Source organism: Hippichthys cyanospilos, chromosome 3 (genome assembly GCF_059441005.1).
Source record: "Hippichthys cyanospilos isolate Australia breed blue-spotted pipefish chromosome 3, RoL_Hcya_1.0, whole genome shotgun sequence".
Classification (NCBI taxonomy): Eukaryota; Metazoa; Chordata; class Actinopteri; order Syngnathiformes; family Syngnathidae; genus Hippichthys; species Hippichthys cyanospilos.
The window spans coordinates 28,194,011-28,216,899 of NC_142371.1; the positions used below are offsets into that span (position 1 = coordinate 28,194,011).

The window sequence follows — 22,889 nt, forward strand, 5'->3', positions numbered from 1 at the left end:
GTGGGGGTGGAGGGCTGCAAAATGTTTTCTCTTTCATAGGGGGGGGCTTTGCAAAACTAATTGAGAAGCACTGCTTTTAAGAATCCATCCATTGTCTATGGCCGCTTATCCTTACAAGGGTCGCAGGCTTGCTGGTGCCTACCCCTGCTGATTTGGGGCAGTAGGTGGGGGACACCCTGAACTGGTTGCCTGCTAAATGCAGGGCACACAAAGAGAACACAACCATTCACACACCCAGTTTTTGGAGTGTGGAAGGAAGCCGGAGAGAACATGCAAACAGAACAAAGGTGCATCTGATCACTAAAATTAGGAAAATTGCACGAATAAAAAATGGTATGCTATTTAACATTAAAACAAAAAAAAAAACATTCCAATTAATTTTGAACTAATGTTAATTGCATAGACGTTTACAATGTGTCACCACACCACTCAGATTTTCAATTACACGACACAGCAAAAAAAAAAGCCCATTTCCTTACACTCCCCCAGCTCCACACTATTTGAGAGGTACAGTACTGCTTTATAGACAGGTAACCCATTAGATCTAATTACTTTGATCAAATTACTGGTGGATCAAATTAATTCCCATTACTTCTCAGGTAATGAAAAATAGGCAGAGAGCGGGACAAAAATTGTGATTTTAACACAACAAAAATATGCTCCCTGATTTCAGACAATAACATATAACTTTACTGTAATATTCTATCACAACCAGTAAGTGACAATTACATGATTCGCGTAACTGGTAGAGGTTTACAGACATTCAATGGGCACTCTGGTTGCTTAGCAAACAATACTATGGTTTAACTCAGCCCAGACATGATCATGCATGCAGCTTTAGTGGTGCTATTATGTAGGTTCAGTCAAGGTTGAGCAAGAGGAGTCACATTAACTTTACTCTTTACATACTCCCAAGAAAGAAGTCACAAACACCTGATCTCCATGTCCAACGCTTGACAATCCATCTGTTTTGGCAAGTTCTCAATAAACAAAATTAACACCGCCACTAACAGTTGACATCAAACCTGCAAACAAAATGCTGTTGAGCATAGTACTTACATCATGGCAAGTGTGCACAAGTTCAGGATTTGTCAGCCTGCATGTAATTGTCTCAGGGCAACTGTAACTGCCTGTTAATTGTCTCGGGGCAACTGTAGCTACCTTTTAAGTACTCAGTTGCATACCTTGTTATAATAATAATGTTTTTTTGGACTGTTTGCTCAATATTTATTATAAGGTGGCTTGGCAACTTTTCCATTTCACCTCAAAAGTTTAAATAATCCACTGCTATCCACATAGCTATGTTCTGTTAAAAATGCATATTGCTCATATACATATATATAGACTTTCACAAGAAAATGGGCTTAATTCGCTAGCTAACGGACGTGGTTAACAAATATATTTCTATTTTCTCGTCTATAAAGTACCTATCAAATAAAAGTCAATTTAATTTGAAACTTGATTACTTGATTTACAGTAATTCAAAGTGGAATGATTTGGTTCAGTTTGATGCCCTAGCCTAGCATCTTTTAAATGGGCAAATGATTTTTTTGGTTGATACCAGTTTTTCTTACACCCCTAACAAATGTTTGCTTAGTTGTAAAATGAGACCTCAGTGTTTAACGACTGCTGCATTTGCATGATGACTAAATGATTCTGAAGGCAACTATGCTATTAACCCTTGTTTATGTCAGAGAAATCCAACTTCACTTGTATGTTTGCATGAAACGACTCGATCCCAATATCGATCACTGAAGTTTTCTTAGCCTCTGTTGCACTTGTCCTGTTGCATACTAGTCACATTGCATGCTTTTCGTGGTTAAGTCACCCTAAATGCTTAGAAATCCCAAGTATCAACAGAAAACACTTTGTCTGACTGAGTGGGGACACAATGCAGATCTCTGATTGAGACAAACAATAGAGATGTTGTCAGTGAATGCCTAACACAAGAATGACAGATTGATTTGATGACAAAACGAGATCTTGCTGGTATCCAATGTCACCAAGAGGGCAAACAGTCCTACATGCTTGTTACATTTCTTGTTTTTTCAAGAACATTTGACTCTTTTTCAGTTTTGCTAGTTACAATCTTATAACAGGTTCTAGTAAAACTCGTATATAAAAACGTTTGAATATACATGTGACAATATATGTAGGTCGGCCAGTTTCTCACCACAACTTCACTACAGGACAATAAACATTGAAAAAAAAAATAAAAAAAGAAAGTCAGTCTCTGGTTATTTCAAAACTAAAATTAACAGGTCAAGTGAGTGTCACAGATATCAGTCTTACACGTATTTAAAGTTGGATACATGAAATATCCCTGCAGCATTATGCCATCACCTGTTGTCAAGTTGTTGTTCTAACTTCCAAGAAAGAAGGCTGATCTTTCTATTTACTGACCTAAACTAAATTTATTAAAGTGTTGTACTAATCCTGCAGCAAAACTCAGCTCGCACCCTGCTGTACATTTGTTCTTAAAACCTTATCACACATTATTTTATTACTGTAAAATATCGCCACATATACCATTTGTGCACAAATGTGTCCATGAAAGGGTGAATGTGACACTTGCTCTACTAAATAATAGTATTGGGGTCGTACCAATTTTGGCGGTGAAAAAGTGCCTGGGGCTATTTAGATACCCCTGCCCCAAAAGCCGGGGTCTGACAGCCCCAACCCCTCGCCCGCACACCTAACTGTGCATATTCCACGTTACGGCTGGATTTGAATATGACCTCAAGCAGATGTGCGGTCTGCTCTGTCATCATAAAACCACTGGAGTCAAATTCAAGGCTGGACATGGAACATTTCATAGATGATAAACTTGATGACTTCTCACATGATGGAAACGTCTCATCGGAGTGCTCGTTATGACTGTGGCGAAATGTCCCCGCCGTGTGGGTGGGTTTATTACCCACACAACAGTTTTCATTGGCTAAACCAAGCATGCCGCAAAGAGAGGCCTAACCGTATCCTGTGATTGGTTGTTAGATCCGTCCGTCAGAAGACCTTGACATCCTCTTGGAGTCTGCGCCCTACCGCCAAGCACTGTTCCAGCCACGGCCATCCTCCATCCGTGTTAGTCGTCGCACAATGTTTTCAATTATTTATCAACCTGTCAGTCCTTCGTCGTCGGCAAATTCGAAGACTTTGGATTGATTCCACCATCTACAGGTATGTGGGTCTTTGTGGTACGCGTTCACCGGTTCAGATGATGAAAAGAAGATTTTCCGCCTCGAGCATTAAAGCCGACACAAGTAAAGGGTTGTCTCGTTAATTCCTCTCCAAACGCCCTGTTACCGTTGTGCGATGTGCAGGGAGGGTGGATTACGACCTCCGTGCTGTGATAAAGTGTAGACGAAAAAGAATAGATTTTGAATTTACAGGCGTCTATCAGGTGCACGATTTGCCAAATAGAAATGACAATGAGTGCAACAGGGCCGCTTCTTGTATAGTGCATCACAGATGTTTGCATGATTCTTGACTATTCTCCAACGTGTTTCCGTTATTATACAAGGTTCTGCTGTAAATCCAATGCGTGCACGTACACAACCTTTGTAGGAGAAAAGGGTGTGGACGTCGGATGCTCATTGTTACGTAATCTTCTCCCATTCACTACTGTACGGGCTTCCCACTCCAAAGCACGCACGCACGCACACACACACACGGGAAATTCATGAGACACTATTGTCTGATGAACACTTCTGCTCTTGGAAAACTGTCCGAATCCCAATTCGCTTCTTGCATCATATAAAGAAAAGGCAAGGACTTTTCCATTTTAATCAGTACCAAGTTCAGCACATTGAATGACTGGGTTTTGTCATTAAATACATAGACACTCTTCTAAATACGTTTAAAGATAACCCTAATTGTAACCCGAATAATCATAACCCTAATAATCATATCATATATCAACATCAACTAATTTACTTCTATTTAGTTGATGTTGATATATGATATGATTATTAGTTGAGTTGATATATATATATATATATATATATATATATATATATATATATATATATATATATATATATATATATATATATATATATATATATATATATATATATATATATATATATATATATATATATATATATATATATATATATATATATATATATATATATGTATATGTATATGTGTGTGTGTGTGTGTGTGTGCTGAACTACATATGTACTAATGGAACATCGTCTCATATTTCTGGCTTGTATGCTGGAAAATTGTCTCACTAATGTCTGGCTATAAAAGCAAAAAAAATAAAATAAAATAAAGGCATACATTTTGCAAACTATTCACTATAACACATTTTAACAATGCATTTCTTCATGTTTCTATCATTTTGCTCTTGATTTGAAAAGAGCTGTTCATGTCGCAGTATTAATATTCAATAAATTAGATGTAAGAAATCCTGTTAAAATCAGTCCATACTCCCTGAATTGCCCTCACGTACCCCCTTTGGTACTCGTACTCCATTTTGTAAATTGCTGCTTAAAATGTAACTGACCTGTCCACACGATTTACTTCCAACAGTCCAGTCCTGAGACTTTTTGACTCTTGTTAGGTCACTATACAGCTAAGCACTGTATAGCATAATGTTTGAATAAAGGAGACATTCTAAGCAATCAATCGTTTCACCACTCAAAACATTTGCGAGATGCCAAGTTAAAATATATTTAGTCAAAATATGCAATTATTAAGGAATTGTAGCACTCTATACATGCTTACTCTCAATCAGTTTTGGACAGGCTGTTATTTTTATTTCAAATGACCACATAGTGCAACTTTCTTTAACCTGTTCATGCAAAGACGTGTGGTTACACATTGCTGTTGCTATATTAGGATTCTATGCACAGCCTTGCTGTCAAGTCATGGGTGGAGAAACTTGGGGGCAGTTAACGTTCATGTTTGATGTAAATTTTCACTTCCCAATTCAATGAATCTAAAACTGCTTGCTCAGAGACACATTCTCAGAACTAGGCAGATACTAATAACATTACTAGACAACCCAAATAGAAAGTGAACCTCATTTTTCATTCAAATGAAAGAGAAAGTGTGCATCAAAATGAATTCCTTACAGTATAATTGATACAAAATCATGTCAAAAGTCACACATAGGTAAAGCCAAAACAAAAATGCCAAAAAATCAGAGATCCACGAATCATAAGTTATTATACATTTTACGTACATACATTTTATTACTAACATTGTGACCCATTGTGTGGAAATATGGTGACACCACCTCCAAAATAAATATCCACTCTGTTTTCAAACTACAAAAAGAGCAACAACCCAACAATAACCCATTCTGACACAACACTCGAAAGCCTTTTGAAATTAGAAGCAGTTTCTCAAAAGGTTCAAAACAAGAACTATAATTTTGCAAAGATTTCCGCAATAGATGTTGCATGGCTGCACAATTTTGAAACTGAACTGAAAAGTTGTAAATCACCTGATGTGCTTAAAAACAGGTTGAAAAGCAAAGTACAAAAAAAACCACACACACATCAGCTATAATTCAGTACAATTGCTGAAGTGTTGTTACATGTTAGTTTGAGTGTCTGTATGAAAGTCTAATGATACAGTATATACATGTGCTCGGGTCTGTGCTTACAGTGGGAATTGAAAGAAAAAAAAATCTTATCAAGGGAAAGTCCATTTCAATTATTTGTTTTGAAAAGGAGAACTTGCATGTTATGTTATGTTCAGCACACAAAAACTGAACTTATTTGATGCTTAAGGCAGAAAGGAACAAAAAAAGCAAAAAAAAAAAAATCCAGTTGAGGTGTTGTTAAATCGGCACTCTCTCTCTTTGGATTGACGCACCCTGAAAACAGCTAAGTAAAAATGAATAACCATCCAATATTTGGGTCAATTTGACCCAGCTTTCTGTGTTGTTTCATACAAGACAACCCAATTTGTGTGGTCTCTGGTTAAAACAATCACTTTTGGGGGTTCTTTTGTGTAAAACAATCCAGAAAGTCGGGTGAAATTGACCCAAATACTGTGTCGGTCATTTTTTTTTAACCCATATTGGGTTTGTTTCACCCAAATGTTTTTAGAGTGTAGGCTTGGACATGCCACTGTGGTCCACCGTACTGCTGAATTCAATGCTGGCATAGAAACTGTAGTTTAAAAATCCTCCACCACATTCTATTTTAACAACAGAAAAACATTCATTTTTTACCAGCCATTTTTAGACACTTTCTTATTTTAACACTTAAAAAAAAATGTGAAGAATAAATTGTATTGAATGATTTAATTCATTAGGGTACTGCTGACCATAGATATTATAAAATGCAAATCTCTGTTTTTATTTTGTTATTTTACATAGAATGTTTCAACTCCACGTGAAGCGGTTTTGGAAGAAAGGAGGGCTCATATGTTTGAATCATTATTTTAGGTTTTGTATCATACCGTTTTTACTTGAATGTGCTTCCTGGTGTGTTAAATTTCAAATTGTGATTTTTTTTTTTTTTTTTTAAACAGCAACACTAATATTCTAGTAGTAATATTTTGTCACTGTCTTCAGTGCTGTGAAAACTAAGCCTCAACTTCTAGTAAATACAGTTTAACGATATTCTGATGACGTGCACACAGTCAGAACTGTTGTTGTTTTAATTCTATAGAGGTGTCATAAAAGTTCCAGGACTGACGTCACAAAATATATACAGTATTGTATTTCAACTCCAACCCATCAGTCTGCCCCTTCAAATGAATCCCTAGAGTCCGAACACACTTTCCCAGGTTTCTCTGCCATACCTTTATGCACTCCAGGGAATTTTCTTCCAAGATTTTCCGTCACGACGGCCATCTTGCTGTTGTTCATGCCTTAAAAAAACAAACAAAAAGAAAATCATAAGTCAGAAGGCATGTTGGGTGAGTAGAGGTGTTGCCCCAGCATGTTCTTCATGTTCTTCAGGAACTGTTGGATGCTAAGGGTATTGTGAGCAGGTGCGTTGTCAGTGAAGCAGCCTTTTCTTGTTGAAACTTGTCTCTTCTTGCACTTTGAAGATAACCGCAGGATGTCTTTCTAGACTTGCTGGGTGAACTTCTGTGCGAGTGGCAAGAACTCGCCGCGGTTGGTGTACCCCACATGACAAAATGCTATCAACATGACTTTGACTGTCTTACCTTCTTTGGCTTTTGTAATGCCGGCCTCTTCCACTGAAAGGCGAGGTCAACCCCAATTGTTTTTATTTTTAATATGTGGATTTTTCTGCTTAATTCATATTCCATGAATGCAATATTAATTCGAATGCCATGTTAAGACTAATGGGGGTGCATAGAGCACATTTTGGTAAAATATTTTGGGGGGTTGATATCCACTTGATGGCTCACCACTGATGAGCCATGACATCTTAGTGGTGATGAGTCTCTAGAAAGTCTGGTTGCATTGGTGTCATCGTTTCTCCTTTTGTCTATGCGAAATGAAAACCAAGTAAGAAAGCATTCTGTTATATAATCCAGGGTTATTCATTTGAAGGGGGAAACTCCTAGTTTGAAGCATATCATTTGTGAAACAAGCCTTGGATCTTTTCTGATACACCTCTTCAAGTTCTGACCACCATTAGTAGTCCCAGTGATGTTTGCCAAAAAGTGCCTATAAAATGTCCCTGGGGGAAAATCTTTATCATAAAATATTTTTTGGGCAGATGAAGGCAAATTTGAGATGTTTGCTGCAATGCAAATCATATTTAAAGAAAGCTAATAATAATAACAACAGCAATATGTTTTATTTTTTTGAATTTCCTAAGTAATCTAAGATAACATTGTATTATCTTCCAATGCTAGCTGCATCTCTGCTAACACGGTGCGCCGAATAAGATCTTTTTTTTTTTTTTTAGCTCACTTCAATTTATTGTTAAGTGTTCTTTGGACCATTGAAGACACTATATAAATCTAAGCTATTATTATTTGTTACTTTATGTTGGAACACAGGACTGTTGTTGTGTATGTGCCACTTAAGATGATGAGCTCAAAGGCAAATAAACACTTTCTTTACAATAATATGTCTTATGTGGCCCCATGAGTTCAATTACAGTTTTTGAATAACATTTTATCTGTGGGATATGAATTAAGCAACACAAGCCACTCATTTTGTTTTAGCCATCCCAGGAGGCAGCCATTTTGCCACTTGCTGTTGACTATAAATTAAATAGTTGTTCAGGGCTCATATAATAACCAATCACGGTTCATTTTGCAAAAGTCCCCTGATGGAACTCAAAGAACAACACATATTATTTGTTGTTAATGTGCAAAAAGCATACATTTGTGTGTGTTTTTTTGGGGTGGTTTATTTTAATGTCGCCTTGTGTAGAATTTAGAGTTGCCGTTTACTGGTGTTACGTGAATGCAGCACGCGCACAACGGTATCACAGAGACCGTACTTTAGAAGCACATACAAAGCGAGCGAGCGAATACAAATACACTTCGCCATTGGTTTCAGTACACAGTAGGGAGGAATCTACAAAACCTGGGCAAATGTATGTTGATATTGGTTAGTCAGCGGACATAATCAAGGAGGCCACAGCAAGAGGTGGGAAGTCCATCAATACTGACTTATGTCAAATGACGCAAGCACTGCACAGTATGGACTTCATGGCCAAAATTCAAGTTCCACACTTTACTAAACACAAGCACAACATACCAGTCAAATGGAATGCAGGGCAGCTATCCAGGCACACATGGATAAACAACAGGCAACAACATTGTCCGCGATATAAGGAAGCCACAGGGTAAGGTACATTCCTGTTGTATCGCAATGTCTTTGCTGGTGTTTTAGTTTGCGTTTGGTGGGTGAACTGAAACGGGTAGAATAGCTAGTCATCCTAACTCTCAAATCGATCGATTGTCGCGCTGCGTGGAGCGGTACCCCCGCACCTCCTTCTCATTCTTTTGACCGTTTTCATTTGTGATTGTCATACAAACCAGAAGCTCGCATGGCTGCACACAAGACACAAACCAACATCCAAAACGTGATATCAATTACGTTCCCTAAAGGTTTCTTCCTTTGCTTTCCGTAGCCAAAAGAAACATGACGGCCTCCATCTGAGCAGCGCTCCCCATGTAATATAAATAGCGATTACTTGACCCACGATTACTGTATATATATAAAAAAACATAAACACATTTTTTTTCACATTGAAACTTATGTATTTTTTATAATGAATAACTAAATATTACACAGTGGGGCTTTAAGCGTTTGAAACCCTTTCTATAAGCAATATAGGTATAAACATTGCTTTTCCCCTTCTCTCCCCCGCTTGCAGTTTCCCATGGCGACGGTGGTGATGGAGCAGATCGGCCGCCTGTTTATCAACGCCCAGCAGCTGCGCCAAATCCCTCAGCTGCTGGAGTCGGCCTTCCCCACTCTGCCTTGCACCGTCAAGGTGTCCGACGTTCCCTGGGTCTTCCAAGAACGTCACATCCTCACCGGCTACAGGCAACCGGACCATAGCTGGCGCTACTATTTCCTCACCCTTTTTCAAAGGCACAACGAGACCATAAACGTATGGACCCATCTGCTGGCCGCCCTCATCATATTGGTGAAGTGGCAGGAGGTCTCACAGACGGTGGATTTTTTGCGAGACCCTCACGCTCAGCCCCTCTTCATCATCCTCCTCACCGCATTCACCTACCTCTCCTTCAGCGCCCTGGCTCATCTCTTGTCCGCCAAATCCGAGCTCTCTCATTATACCTTTTACTTCCTCGACTACGTGGGGGTGGCCGTCTACCAGTACGGCAGTGCGTTGACGCACTACTACTACGCCATCGAGGAGGCTTGGCACGCCAGAGTGCAAGGCTTCTTTTTACCCGCCGCCGCGTTCTTGTCCTGGCTCACGTGCTTCGGCTGCTGCTACGGCAAATACGCTAGCCCCACGCTGCCCAAGCTTACTCACAAGCTTTTCCAAGTGGTGCCCTCAGCCTTGGCTTATTGTTTGGACATCAGTCCCGTGGTTCACCGCATCTACACGTGCTACCAGGAAGGCTGCTCCGACCTGGTAGTGGTGTACCACCTCTACCAAGTGCTCTTTTTCCTCGTCGGCGCCTACTTTTTTTCCTGGCCCCACCCGGAGAGCTGGTTCCCGGGGAAGTGTGACTTCATCGGGCAGGGCCACCAGATTTTTCACGTCTTCGTCATGTTCAGCACCCTGGTGCAGATCGAAGCGCTGCGGATAGACTTCAGCGAGCGGCGGCCGCTCTACGAGCGACTCCACGGCGATCTCGCTCACGACGCCGTCGCGCTCTTTATCTTCACCACCTGCTGCAGTGCGCTCACCGCTTTTTACGTGCGCAAACGCGTGCATGCTTCTCTCCATGAAAAATACGCTTAATTCATTCACTGCCGTTGACGGCCGCAGACGTCAAAGATACATTTTTGATTTATGGCGCTAAATCATTCTCTGCCATTGACAGCTATAATTTAATTTTAAGTGGGCTGGCGGTGAATGAGATAAATCCATCTCAAGTTGCTCTACAGTAATCCTATTGTAACATATTGATTTGTAACAGTGACTTCTTCCTTGTGTAATCTGCCAAACTACAGTGAACAGGGGTTAATTAGAACTTGGATGTTGCTATATTTGACTTTTTTTATCACATTTTTGTGCACTTGTAATATTTCTTGATATGAAGTCTCAACACGCTTTCATGACATTTGTTTTTCCTATAGAGAGTCGATGTCATTCGGGAGACTGAGCAAGGAACCTGATCATTTTGCTCACAGACGTCATATGGCCCCTCTAATGTATTTTAAATGATTGGAGCTACGATGTTGGTTGTCTACAACCGTGTATTGTAGGGTTTTTTTTTTCATCCGAAAATGCATATTATACCCAGCTGTACAGAAAAACAACTAATAGTCTGACTAATCATGCTAGTTTATTGCAAACACAAAACAAATGGTATCTCCTTTGATTTTTTTTTCAAGTTATTTAAAATCCACAATTACATTTATAATTTATTTTCCTATCCTACTTTAATGTTCTTGAAATTTAGTTGTGCTCATAAATTTACTCACCTTAGGAGGGTATAACATTATAAACATTACAGTGTATATCACCATTCGCCACTAGTTGGCAAACAGATGTGCTCATAAGTTTACATACTATATGTATCTAGCAGGCAGGTGCATTCAAGAATGTCAGCTATTTGCAATTGCTCTTGCTATTCATTGACATGATGTAATCGAAAATATGAAAAGAAGCATAGTTGTGCTCATTTACACTTATTACAGTCATCTAGTATTTATTCACTAAAAAGTATATAAACTCACAAGCACAAAGCGTATATACATACATACGAACAGAGTTGCCTGTAAGTTTGATTTTGTATTTAGCGCATTTTTTGTGACACCAGTGCCAGCGCTGCAATCGTAAACAAACCTTCCGCCCAGTACATCTTTCCCCCACTGATAGTGTAGTGCATGGGGGTGCCCAATAAAGCTTAGCTCGTTTGCAGTGTTATCGCTAAACAAAGAGAAAAATGACCCAGGCAGGATGAACACGTACTGTATTAGTAACGAAAAGGGATGGGCCAGAAGGGCTATGAAACACAGTACAATACTTGGAGAGAATGTGCTGCCTGCCTTCATTATAGTTAGGCAGGAAATGTCGAGAGACCAGTCATTGCTTCAAAATAAAGTAGCATAGCAAGAAGTGCAAGATGTGAATCGCTTTTATTTTGAAGTTTATTCAGGAAGCATGGTAGCGTGACAAATTGAGTGCAGCTCTCAGTCCACTAAACAACAGTGTTTTTTCTGATTGAAATTCCTGTTTTAAGCTGAGTTTTTTTTTTTCCTTCACTAACTATTTACGAACAAACACATTGAGCTAACGAATGGCCATCTGGAACTCAAGGTGTTTGTGTGAAGAGGAGCGTCTGTACATTTGTAAGGGGCATCTAAACTTATCACAGCTGTATATGTGCCAACAAGTGGTGAATGGTGATATGTGCAGCTGTGCTCATCAATGTAAAAGTGTAAATTGGTGATATATACAGTTGTGATCATAGGTTTATACTTTATACCTTTGTTATGTAAATTTAGGACAGGGGTATGCCACTTTTCATATTTTCTAATATGTCATGCAAACGGATATTCAAATTTCCGCAACTATATTCTTGCTAGAGTTGAGGAAATTTGAAAACCTGTTTCAAAAGGTACATTTTAAATGTTTGGTTTGCGAGACTACCGTTTTTATTTTTTCTCAGATACCAAGATTCATATACAAATGGCTGGAAGTTCAGCTTTTGCCTTTTTTACATTTCATGGCATTGAAGCTTGTGTGTTCACTACGCTCTACTTTTGAAACGATTTCCTTTTTGTATGATGGAATTGTACGTGCCTCTAGCATGTCTATCTGTATATAATGCGGATGTTATGGTGTGACAGCTTTCCCTGCACTGTAAGCATTACGTGTTCCTCCTGAAAATATGCCATTTATCACTTTGCGCGTAATAGCACTCTGCGATAAGTGCATATTTTTCCGGAAGGAATGCTTCTCATTTCTATTCTGCTGCGTGCTTTGAAATGTTTCATGGTTTAATATCTACATGCATACAAGATTTTATAGCGGTCACTTGGAAAACCTTTTTTTTTCTTATTGGGGATACACTGAATATATTTTAGCTTGCAAAATGTTCGATGCAATCCCGGAAATGGGCTTAATACATTGCAGCACTCTCTGTTCTTGATGGTGTTTTATGAATGTGTTTTGTTTTCAACACTGATGGCACTACTGAAAGATCATTTCAGAGATGACTCAAATGATGTCTTGACAGAGGCACTTATGGTGGGTTTAGCTGAAAATCAGTTGACTCATCATACACGGCCCTAATCAACACTGTACATACTGTGGTTGACCACGTTGGCTATGTTTACATGCATGATCTTTTTTTAAATACAGTTATTGTGAATATTCTAAATGTTTAATCTGGGGGCTAAAAAAAAAACCCTACCAGCGGTTTCTTTTATGTGCATCTAGGTCAGAAATGGGAAAATGTTATGTTTGAACCAATTATTTCAAGATAAAATATTCCATCCACAAATGGACAAATTATCATTGAAGGTCAAGTTTGTTTTTGTACCAGTGTTTTGAGTAATGCGCAGATTTGTGAGCAGTATTTTTCCCCTCCGCTGCAACTGACACATTGTCACCTATTATCTAAATTGCATGTTGTGAAAATAAGAACTGGAACATGGGCAGTAAAAGTGAATGTTTTAACAAAGCCTCTAATGATGCCACCCAGGTTTGCCTTCATTATAGAAAGCAGGGTGAGAGGGACCAGAATGTCTCCTGCTTCTTTGTTGACTGTGTGACTGACTACTAATGTTTAAAAAAAAGTAAAGTGTTGCATTAACTTAAATCTTCCCAGGTTGTCATTTTGTCTTTTTTTGGTTTTGAAAGCAGCAAATATAAGCAACAAACAAGGTGAAATCAAGTAATAAATTGTAGGCGGGTGCAAGAAATAAAAATTAGAATAATGAGGGAAAATCCATTTATTACTACACATTATTTTTTTCCGTGATTTGCACAGAAATATATACATGAAAAAAAAATCAGTATTTCAAGTTCAGCAAGTAATTTCAACAACATGGAGCCCAATTTTGGCAACAAATTAAAACAATAGCACTACAAATGTTTCAACATTTAATACGCTTTTTAGAAGGCCCAAATCATTGTTTAAAATCATTTTTTTATTGGTTGCAATAAGTATCCTAATTTATTGAAATAAATTGGCTTTTCTATATTTTTTTTTTTGACAGCAGCCTGAAGAATACAGCTGCCATTGTTGAGGACGATAGATTAGTAAACAAAAAATTAACAAGTCGGAAGCACGTGACTGAGCGAAGCGCTGATTGGCTGAAAGATAGGGTTTAATATACGTCATTGCATAAATCAATACCAGTTACACCGTATTGTGCCAATCAGAGGGCAAACGAATTTTTCAGGTAAGAAATTCTGTTAAACTGCTGAATCACTAGCTATATAAATGACCGGTCAGCCCAATTTATATGCGAGTTTTGACTATAGCAGGCTAGTTCCTCATTCCCATCAAGTTCTTTGTGAAATAAAGAATTACATCAAATATGAGTTATTCACAAGTCTTCCGTGTGAGTTTTTACGTATTGTGGCAATTCGCCTTACTACCACCAGAGGGCAGCCTTGTAATTTGGTATAACTGTCAAGAGGAGGACATGATAAAACCGCAATTTTCAACATGTTTTTCCCCTCGACCTGATTATCGCTGATTGATTTATCGTATTACTCCTGGGTTAAGCATCTTGCGTAAGTTGAGACAGTGTGTGTTACGTAGAGGCAAAGAACAACAAATTAAAGGTGCGTGATTTTTTTTTGTTGCAGTCTGCAAATGGGATAAGTGCAGGCAGCATTCTGCTGTATTTGTTGTTGGTGAGACATCTGTAATATGTTGCATAGTTCTTCATGTTCTGATATGTTGCTTTGTGTGGAGTATTGCTATTACAGTATTTATTTGGGAGTTTTTTGTGTGAATAATACACAGCACGTGTTGCATATATTTGGGGCTATTAAATATCATTTTTGTAATGTAAGCTGGTGCAAATTGGAAATGTCGGCCATAGCCCTCCTCCACAAGGCACACTTGACACTCACTGAGTGTCAAAACGTATGTCATGTAATCTTGAATTTCTCTAAGATGTATTTTCTCCCAATTAGGATACACGGTGATTTAAGCCATTGCAGATGGGCCCTTAATGTATACCAATGGAATGGGATTAGTTTGAATATTCCACACCCAAACAGTCCAAACTCTAATGGCAGAGATAGTGATAATTGCCTTACAGCCTGTTTCCGGTCCGTTATCAATTGTTTCCACCAGACTCCATTAATTTTCTTATGTCTGCTTCTGGTGTAGCTCCCTTCAGCCTTACTCCTCCTGCAGACTTCCTGTCTTCTTCCTACGAGAAAAGTTCTCGCTTCTCTTGTGTTCTGCTATTTTCTTCAAGGTGTCTTGTCTGCAATTCCGTTTTTCCTACCCCAGGTGGCCCTGAGGCAGAGATTTAAATCCCCCCCCAATCGACAATTTATAACGTCATATTTTTATTGAAGTATGTTTGTTTTGCAAATTAAAAATGTGTTTATTTTAGCTAGCATTTAACATACAGTACAGAATTCCCTTCGAATTAAGATTCAAACCATCTGCCTTGCGTGAAATACTGCTGTAGACATATGCAGCTTAGTAAAACATTGTATGACATTGATCAAGTGCAAACTGATTTTTTTACTGATTGTAACTCATATCACTTTCAATTTATCATGTTTTTACCCTCCTATTTTTTTTAAAGAAAATAAGTAAAAATGACCAGGAAATTCAAAACAAAACTGACTTTTATTTTAGCCAGCATTTAGGATTCATAACTCCCTTAGAATTAAAAAGCAAAATGTAAAGTCAAGTCAATTATTTTTTTTGCTGATTTTCTGACTACAGACGAAGCCAGCAACAAAATAATTAAGAAAATAAATAAATGACAAATTTCATTTCAAACCAAATTATCTTGCCACATATCTTTCATGTGAACAAATGTAACTTTTTCAATGTAGGTTGAGCATTTGGTCATTTTTAAAACTGTTGGATTAGATGCTGTGTCATGTTCAGGGTTTAGGGTTTTGGTTGAGTTAGGTTCTTGTGAAGATGAGGGGTTAGTGTCTGGGGTCCATGGCAATTTAAATGCAAAACAGATTATGCCCTTATCTTTCCAGCCTAACAGACAAATATTGATATGCTATACTCTAACACATTTCCTCATAGTGTGAATTTACTAAAAGATTACCTCCATTTTCATCTTTGCCTTTGTGCTACTACTCTCACCAATCAGCCCGTTCGCCAGCCGAGTCCATTTATCACGAGCTAGTAGTGGAGACACTGGAAGAAGGTGGAGGTGAGGAGGTAACACGTAGACCCTATCTCAATGTGTCTCCCTTGACAAAGCCGGGAGCCTCTCAAGGATAATGAATTCCCTCTTCCTGTCCTTTAACCTCTTCTCGGAGAACAGGGTTAGTCTCCCAACGTTCATGGATAATGGCGGAGAGCGACTTTTGGAGGTTTGGGCTTTTTGTTATCGCAGCAGGTTTGGGGAGAAAACTTGATTATTTGGTTTAGAGCAGTCATTTTTATATTGATAAACTTGACGAATTCATTTCATTAATACTGTATGGACAAACATGGACATGTGTCCTTTAAACTTAGCAGCAAAGTTACTTTGAAATTGAGGCAGCCTTAGCTTTCTTGAACAGCCAATATTAGTCTATATCCAAAATCCGGCCCGGGGGCCAAATGTGGCCCATGTTCAAATATCCACCATCCCTATGCTTCTGGAATAAAATGAGTAATGTTTGGCCTACCATCAGCGTAGAGCCAAGTGGAAAATACAGATGTACAAATGATCTACTACTGTATATATTTTGGAATTGCGCTCTGAGCGTGCTCTGCTTTTCTGAACAAATCACTCTCAGTCTCAAAGCATGGCCCTTGTGTGAAAAAGAAAGGCGATAGAGAGGGCTGTTGCGTCCAGGAGAGGTTGAGATTAACATATTTTTACACGAAGTATAAGAATGTTACGAAGTATCAAATAAATATAACAAAATATTCATATCAATAGGCGCTACCAGATAGAGATGTTACAATATCCATACGTCACAAAATGATATTAGCACTATATGAACCTCTATGAACCTATTGAGTATTGCATTTCGATGTAGATGATATACTTTGAATATTGTAACATGACAACAATAATATTGTGAGAATTTAAATGTTGCATGTAACCTTTATCATTTCATGATTTACTGTGGATCTCTACCACAAGTATCTTACAACAAATGTCATCTAAACTTTTTTAAATGAGTTAATAAAATTTCATTATGTACAGTAATGTTGTTCAATATGCTCAGACATTTCATTAAAGTTAGCGGTTGGGTTTTTTCTTCAGTTTTGACACCAATATTTTTCCTGCTCCTAAAAATGAATATCGGCTCCTAATATCGGTTATTGGCCACCTTGAGAACTAATTATCTACATCAGTCCCGAAAAAAAAAAAAAAAAAAAAAACTCTTTCTTTATTGGCTCATCGATAATGTAAATAGGACACACAACATTTGTCCATGTAGTGTAGAAATTGTCCTCGTTGGAGCCGTTCAACACAATAAATATGTTTTCAGGTTCAATGACAAAATCTAACAAAAACCAAACCAACAAAGTTTTCCTCGTTTCTCCTTGGTTAGAGTTTTCTCAAAAGACACCAGATGGCTCGGTGCTCGGTTGTTGAAATCTCCTTTGTTCATTTCTCTGCCTTGATACACAATACTGTATTTAATTACACAAGCTCCTATGATACTGCTTTCAGCTGAAATTGCTTTGACTTCATACTGTATGCATAATTTAAGATACGTTTTCACAGTATGTGTCTCATCCTGAAAGTCAAAAAAGGAACGGAAAAAAAATAAACCTATTTTCTCATGCCTATCACTCTGAAACAATGCAAACAATGTGACAAGTCTATCGCCACCAAATCTAAATAGAAGTGTCCGAATGTGTGCAGAGGCCATTGCCATGGTTTGGAGCTCACATCTCTGGGGATCGACATTGGATGATGGATGGCGCTCAGAAGAAAGGAGGAGTAGGCCTGATAAAAACTCACTTTTTTCCAAACTGTTTTTGATTTCACTTTTTTTCCCTGCCTCTCTGCTGTGAGAGATTAATAATTAAAAATACACTGGCTGGAGTTTTTTATATATTTTTTTTTTTCGGGAAATTGAGCGGAAGGGAAGGCATTTCCTTTTCATTCCAGATCTGAATGCTGCACCTTTCAAAGCATTAGTCTTTACCAACTAATAATATATTTGCCAATGTTTTGCCTAATCTGAGCATTTTAGTGACAATTCAACATCTGGAGATATATGTAAATATATGTTTTTAAATATGAGTACTGCAGATGTTTCCAATTTGTATAAACAAGTTACATCCTGACTAGCATGTCTGCCATACAGTGCAGAGGTTGTGGGTTCACTTTCGGTTCCGGCTTTCCTGTGTGTAGTTTGCATATAGAGGCACGTACAGACAAACACCCATTCATGCACCCAATCACAATTTAGTATGTCAAATTCACTTGCAATGCATGTTTTTTGAATGTGGGAGGAAGCTGGAGTGCCTGGAGAGAACCCACGGGGGTTCAGGGAGAACATGCAAAGCCCAACCTGGGAGGTCATAGTGAGGTGGATTTGAACTTGTGTTTCTGAACTGTGAGGCGGGCGTGACTCCACTGCACCGCAGAGGTGCCTGTATATGTGTGTGTGTGTGTATACAGTAGAAATATATAATATGTTTGTTTTTGTTTATCTCTTCTCCTACTGTTTCTACTATTCTACTCACACTTCTAATTCTGTGAATTTTGTGCTTTGAATGATCCCTGGTGAGCAAAACCCATACAGTCAGATCTCAGTAAACGATTACAATGTTTGCAGACCACCAAACACTTGACAACAGCACAAACAGTGAAATGCTAGCTATTTGGGACCTTAATAAATCAGGCCTTCTTTGTCGATTCTTTGTTGATTATAAAACCTTAGAATATTTATTAAAAAAAAAGAAGAAATGGACACGTGATGTCCCCATGCTATTTGTGGCAGCAATAACAAAATCAAGTCAAGTTTCACATCACATTTGCATTAAATTCAATAACTGCTCATTGCAGGCTAATTGCTATACAAATTGAGTTGTATAATGAAATTATGTCCAGGACTAGAAATGATTTCAAAAAACACATTCATTAAGCACCATTCATTTAAATAAAGATATTTTCTTTTCATAAACAGCAAATAAATGTCAAACATAGCAGATTAAAGTATTTACTGTTTTCAATTATGCTGAGGAAATACGTTCCACTTGAAACTACAAAGGAGGTTTGGCTGCTGTAAACCTGAAGGGAATTCAGTCAAGTTTAAGTGATGGAGCGGTGGTCTCATATGGCTGCTTTTAAGAACAAATCTTCAGAACAAACTTCAAAGAACAAAGAATGAGTCATTCAGAACAATGATCAGTTTAATCAAATTACAGAAATTTATTGTGTGAACACATCCTGTAATCCACCTTTATTGCATTCTGCCACTTGTGCAAAACCTCAATTTCACGATAGCTAGCTTGTTGATTTTTAAAACGACAAATTAATTGAAACAATTTGATGTATTTCCCAGCTATTTAATCCATATAAAAGTATTTATTCTGAAAGGAAACTCAAGATTTTTTTCTAACAAATACTCATGTTATATTTGATAATGGGAATTGAACACTACTGCAGCTGGCTTCATTCTGATTTGAATTCACCTTCACTGTTGTGTCCAAACATTACAACTGCAATAACAAAACCCGACTTGCGAATCTATATCCATTATCTTCATAGCTGAGTGATACCATAGCAAAATCGCACACAACCAATGCTCTCGGGTTCAGATGTCCAAGGAAGTCTTTGCCTAAAAACGTTGACCTGCATCAGCACGGATGGGGAATACCCACGATTCGCCTTTAAAATGTTCGCATAAACAACTTTTAAGCCAGGTGTACAGATGCGGTTTTAATTTGCTTTCTATTAATCCAATCGTCTCCTCAGCGGCAGGCCACAAACTGCTCGCCTTTGGCACCAAGGTCTGCTGACAAAGTATTGGTATTCTTCTGTGGGCGCAGATCTCTAGGCTAAATATTTATGCAGGAGACTGGCATTTGCTGATAAGGAATATGGCTCCATTTATGATAACAGTGGAATTCAGGCAGAATATGTAATCAAACAGAGTTTGTACATCTGGAAATGAAACGTAAAAAATATATATCGAAAAGCCTTTTCATGCAGGCGGGAGAGGAATCACAAACGTTTACTCGCCATTGAGCAGCCGGTGTAATAATTACATGAAACACGGTGAATTATCCCCCAAAGCAAAGGTTTCAAAAGATATTGGATACAAGAAAAATGTGTTTTGTGATATTTCTTTCACTGCTCCACAGAAAGGAGTCAAAACCAGGGATCCATCTTGAAATTTCTTTTCAGATATTTCACTGTTGGTAGACCTCTGAAAAGTCTTGTTTTTATTTACTGCCATCCAGCTTGGTTATGGGCTGCCAGCTAAATGTACAAAGAGGTGTCGTTTTTTTGCTTTTTGTGGATGAGAATGTACTGATTTGTGATTTATATAGATTTTTTCTTTGGCACCACCTACATTGATAATTTACATAAACAAGAAGATCATGTTTTAACATTGCCTTTAATAGGATGTCACACCATTTGAACAATAAAATGGAACTTCCATCTATCCATCCGTCATTTTCTTAATTTCATTCGCGTTTCATTACTGTCAAACAAATCGTGCAAGTGAATTGTTGTTAAAAGATCTAATTCCACAAATGAAAAGGAGCAACCACACTTTTTATTGTCCCTTCTCTTTTTTTTTTCTTTCCACTTTGTTCATTTGGGTAATTTTGATCACGCATTTCGCTGAGATCATATCAATAATCCACAAAAACAGCACCAGAAAGTGTTATTGTAAAAAAGTGTAAGTTATAGTTACAGGAACATGCACACGTTATGAACTCCTTCGTTTCACTCATTTGTCTTTTTTCCACAACAAATGAGGCTGTTATGTTTGTTTTAGATTTTTAGTTTAACAATAAATTATATATTCACAGACATATGGTCTTTGATTTGTTTTAAAAAAAAACCTGCCAACTTATCTTTCTCAATATTGGAGTTCATTTTCAGATTCAATTTAAATTCCTTTTAAATTCAGACACCTAAATTCACCTCGTTTCTTGTTACTTATTTGATTGCTATTTATTTTGAATTTGAAATATTCTTCCCTTTGATTTAAAATTCTGAGTCAATACTGTAAAAATAATTTATTCAACTCAAAAAGAATGTTTAGGCGAGTTTTAGCGCCCCCTAGTGCCCAGCGCCCTTAGCATCTGCGTATCTCGCCTAATGGCTCATCAAGGTGAATACATTTTCAATAGATGACTTTTAATCATGAAAGATACAGTATGATTGGAGAAAAAAAAATATTCCGGATTGGGCTCTAGGTGTTTGTATGAACAATATGTTTAAGATGGCGGATGGCGTTATTTTGAGGGAAAAAAAAGACAAAACAAAAAACACACACACACACCCCTCGCTCTTTCATTGACACGTTTGTGCCATTTCAGTTTCGGTCGCACAACACGATTTTAGTTCAAATCAGTCGGAACCTGCCAGAATTGGCGCCGACATTATGATAACATCCTTAAACCCCACCACTATAGGATTGTTTGCACAGATTATAGATATTTACCAGACTTTACTCTAGAATCAGAGCTAAAATCCGGCGCAGGAGCCTCTAGTATCTGTCCAGTGTTACTTTCACAGAGAGGCTGTTGAGAATGCGAGCCTTCAAATCTTGGCACCGACAGCCCTCTTGAGACAGATGGCCGAGGGAGTTAAGGGAACGGAAGAGAGTATCAGATCAGACGTGACTGTGAATTAAAGCATTGGTGATTGACACTTTTGGGAAGGATTCATTTCACTGTTCATAAAAGTGGTAGAGGCTGGATTTACATCCTTTCGCCTAGAGAAACGGGTACCATCACAAAATGAAGCGGATGAAAATCACAAGCCGATGAGCCAATGAGACTTGCTGTGTTTGAACTACAAATTCAGGCTTAATAAGTCAGCAGTTTAAAATTCAGTGCTGGTGGACTCAGTAGGGCTCACCTCGTTCTTTAGCCATTCCCTTTTCATCTCCTCTGGGAGAGCATCAAATTCATTAGGGAATTATTTTTGACTTTCTTTGATGTTGTCTATAGCAGTGGTTCTCAAATGGGGGTACTTGAAGGAATTTCAGGGGGTACTCCAGATTTTACAAACAAACATGCAAAAATATTTGAAAATAATGATCAAATTCATTGATTCGGGAACATATAAGTTCATAAAACAGATGTTATGTTCAGTAGGTTATTCAAATTCATCATTGTAAAAAGCCAGAACCCCCCCCCCCCAGTATGGTTTGACCCAACTTGCCACGTTCCTCTGTCAAACTAATGATTGATTTTTGTCAACACATCTCTACTGTGATATCAAAAAAGGACACTTTAAGTTGAATGCTTTTCTGTGGACAAATATTTGTTTATAATTATTTCTTTTTGAGAGCAGGTCTGACATTTTATGTTGGTTTTTTTTGGGGGAACAAATATTTATTAATAATTAAGTTATTGATGTATTTTTTGTGAAGAGAGCTCTAGTGTACTCCCAAAACAGGATGCTTTATGTTTAATATTTTTCTGTGGACAAATATTTGTTTATAATTATTTCTTTTTGAGAACAGGTTTGACACGTTATGTGAATTATTTTGTGTGGACAAATATTTGTTAATAATAAGTTAATGATTTATTTGTGTGAAAAGATCTCTACTTCAACCCCAAAACAGGACGCTTTATGTTTAGTATTTTTCTATAGCCAAATATGTATTTCTATATTTGTATTTATTATATTTATATACATATTTATTTATAGTTATTTTTTATAACATTTTTTCCATGATCCAAAGGAGGTTGATCATTTTTGTGGACCAATACTAATGAAGTTTGAAAGACTCTAAAGTTTAATCAATCAGACACTGATGGCATGTTTTAAGTCTTTTTTTTTTTTTATTTTACTTTATTATGTTACCCAAAAATTATTTGCACTGGTAAAGGGGTACTTGGCTGAAAACATATTTCACAGGGGGTACATCACTGAAAAAAGGTTAAGAACCACTGGTCTACAGTCATTATTGTTCAAGGGCCGAGATACAAATTCCACGAGACGAGATATCTCACAAGATTGAGTC

At 37.7% G+C, this 22,889-nt stretch overlaps 1 protein-coding gene across 1 annotated transcript; it reads left to right on the forward strand.

The window, feature by feature from the left end:
• Positions 1–3,028: 3,028 nt before the first annotated feature.
• LOC148426682 (membrane progestin receptor alpha) lies at positions 3,029–13,374 on the forward strand. Its single transcript, XM_088411531.1, has 2 exons — positions 3,029–3,177; positions 9,279–13,374. Exon 2 carries the CDS (start codon positions 9,285–9,287, stop codon positions 10,341–10,343), a length of 1,059 nt encoding a protein of 352 aa, XP_088267657.1. The 5' UTR covers positions 3,029–3,177; positions 9,279–9,284; the 3' UTR covers positions 10,344–13,374.
• The last annotated feature ends 9,515 nt before the right edge of the window (positions 13,375–22,889 follow it).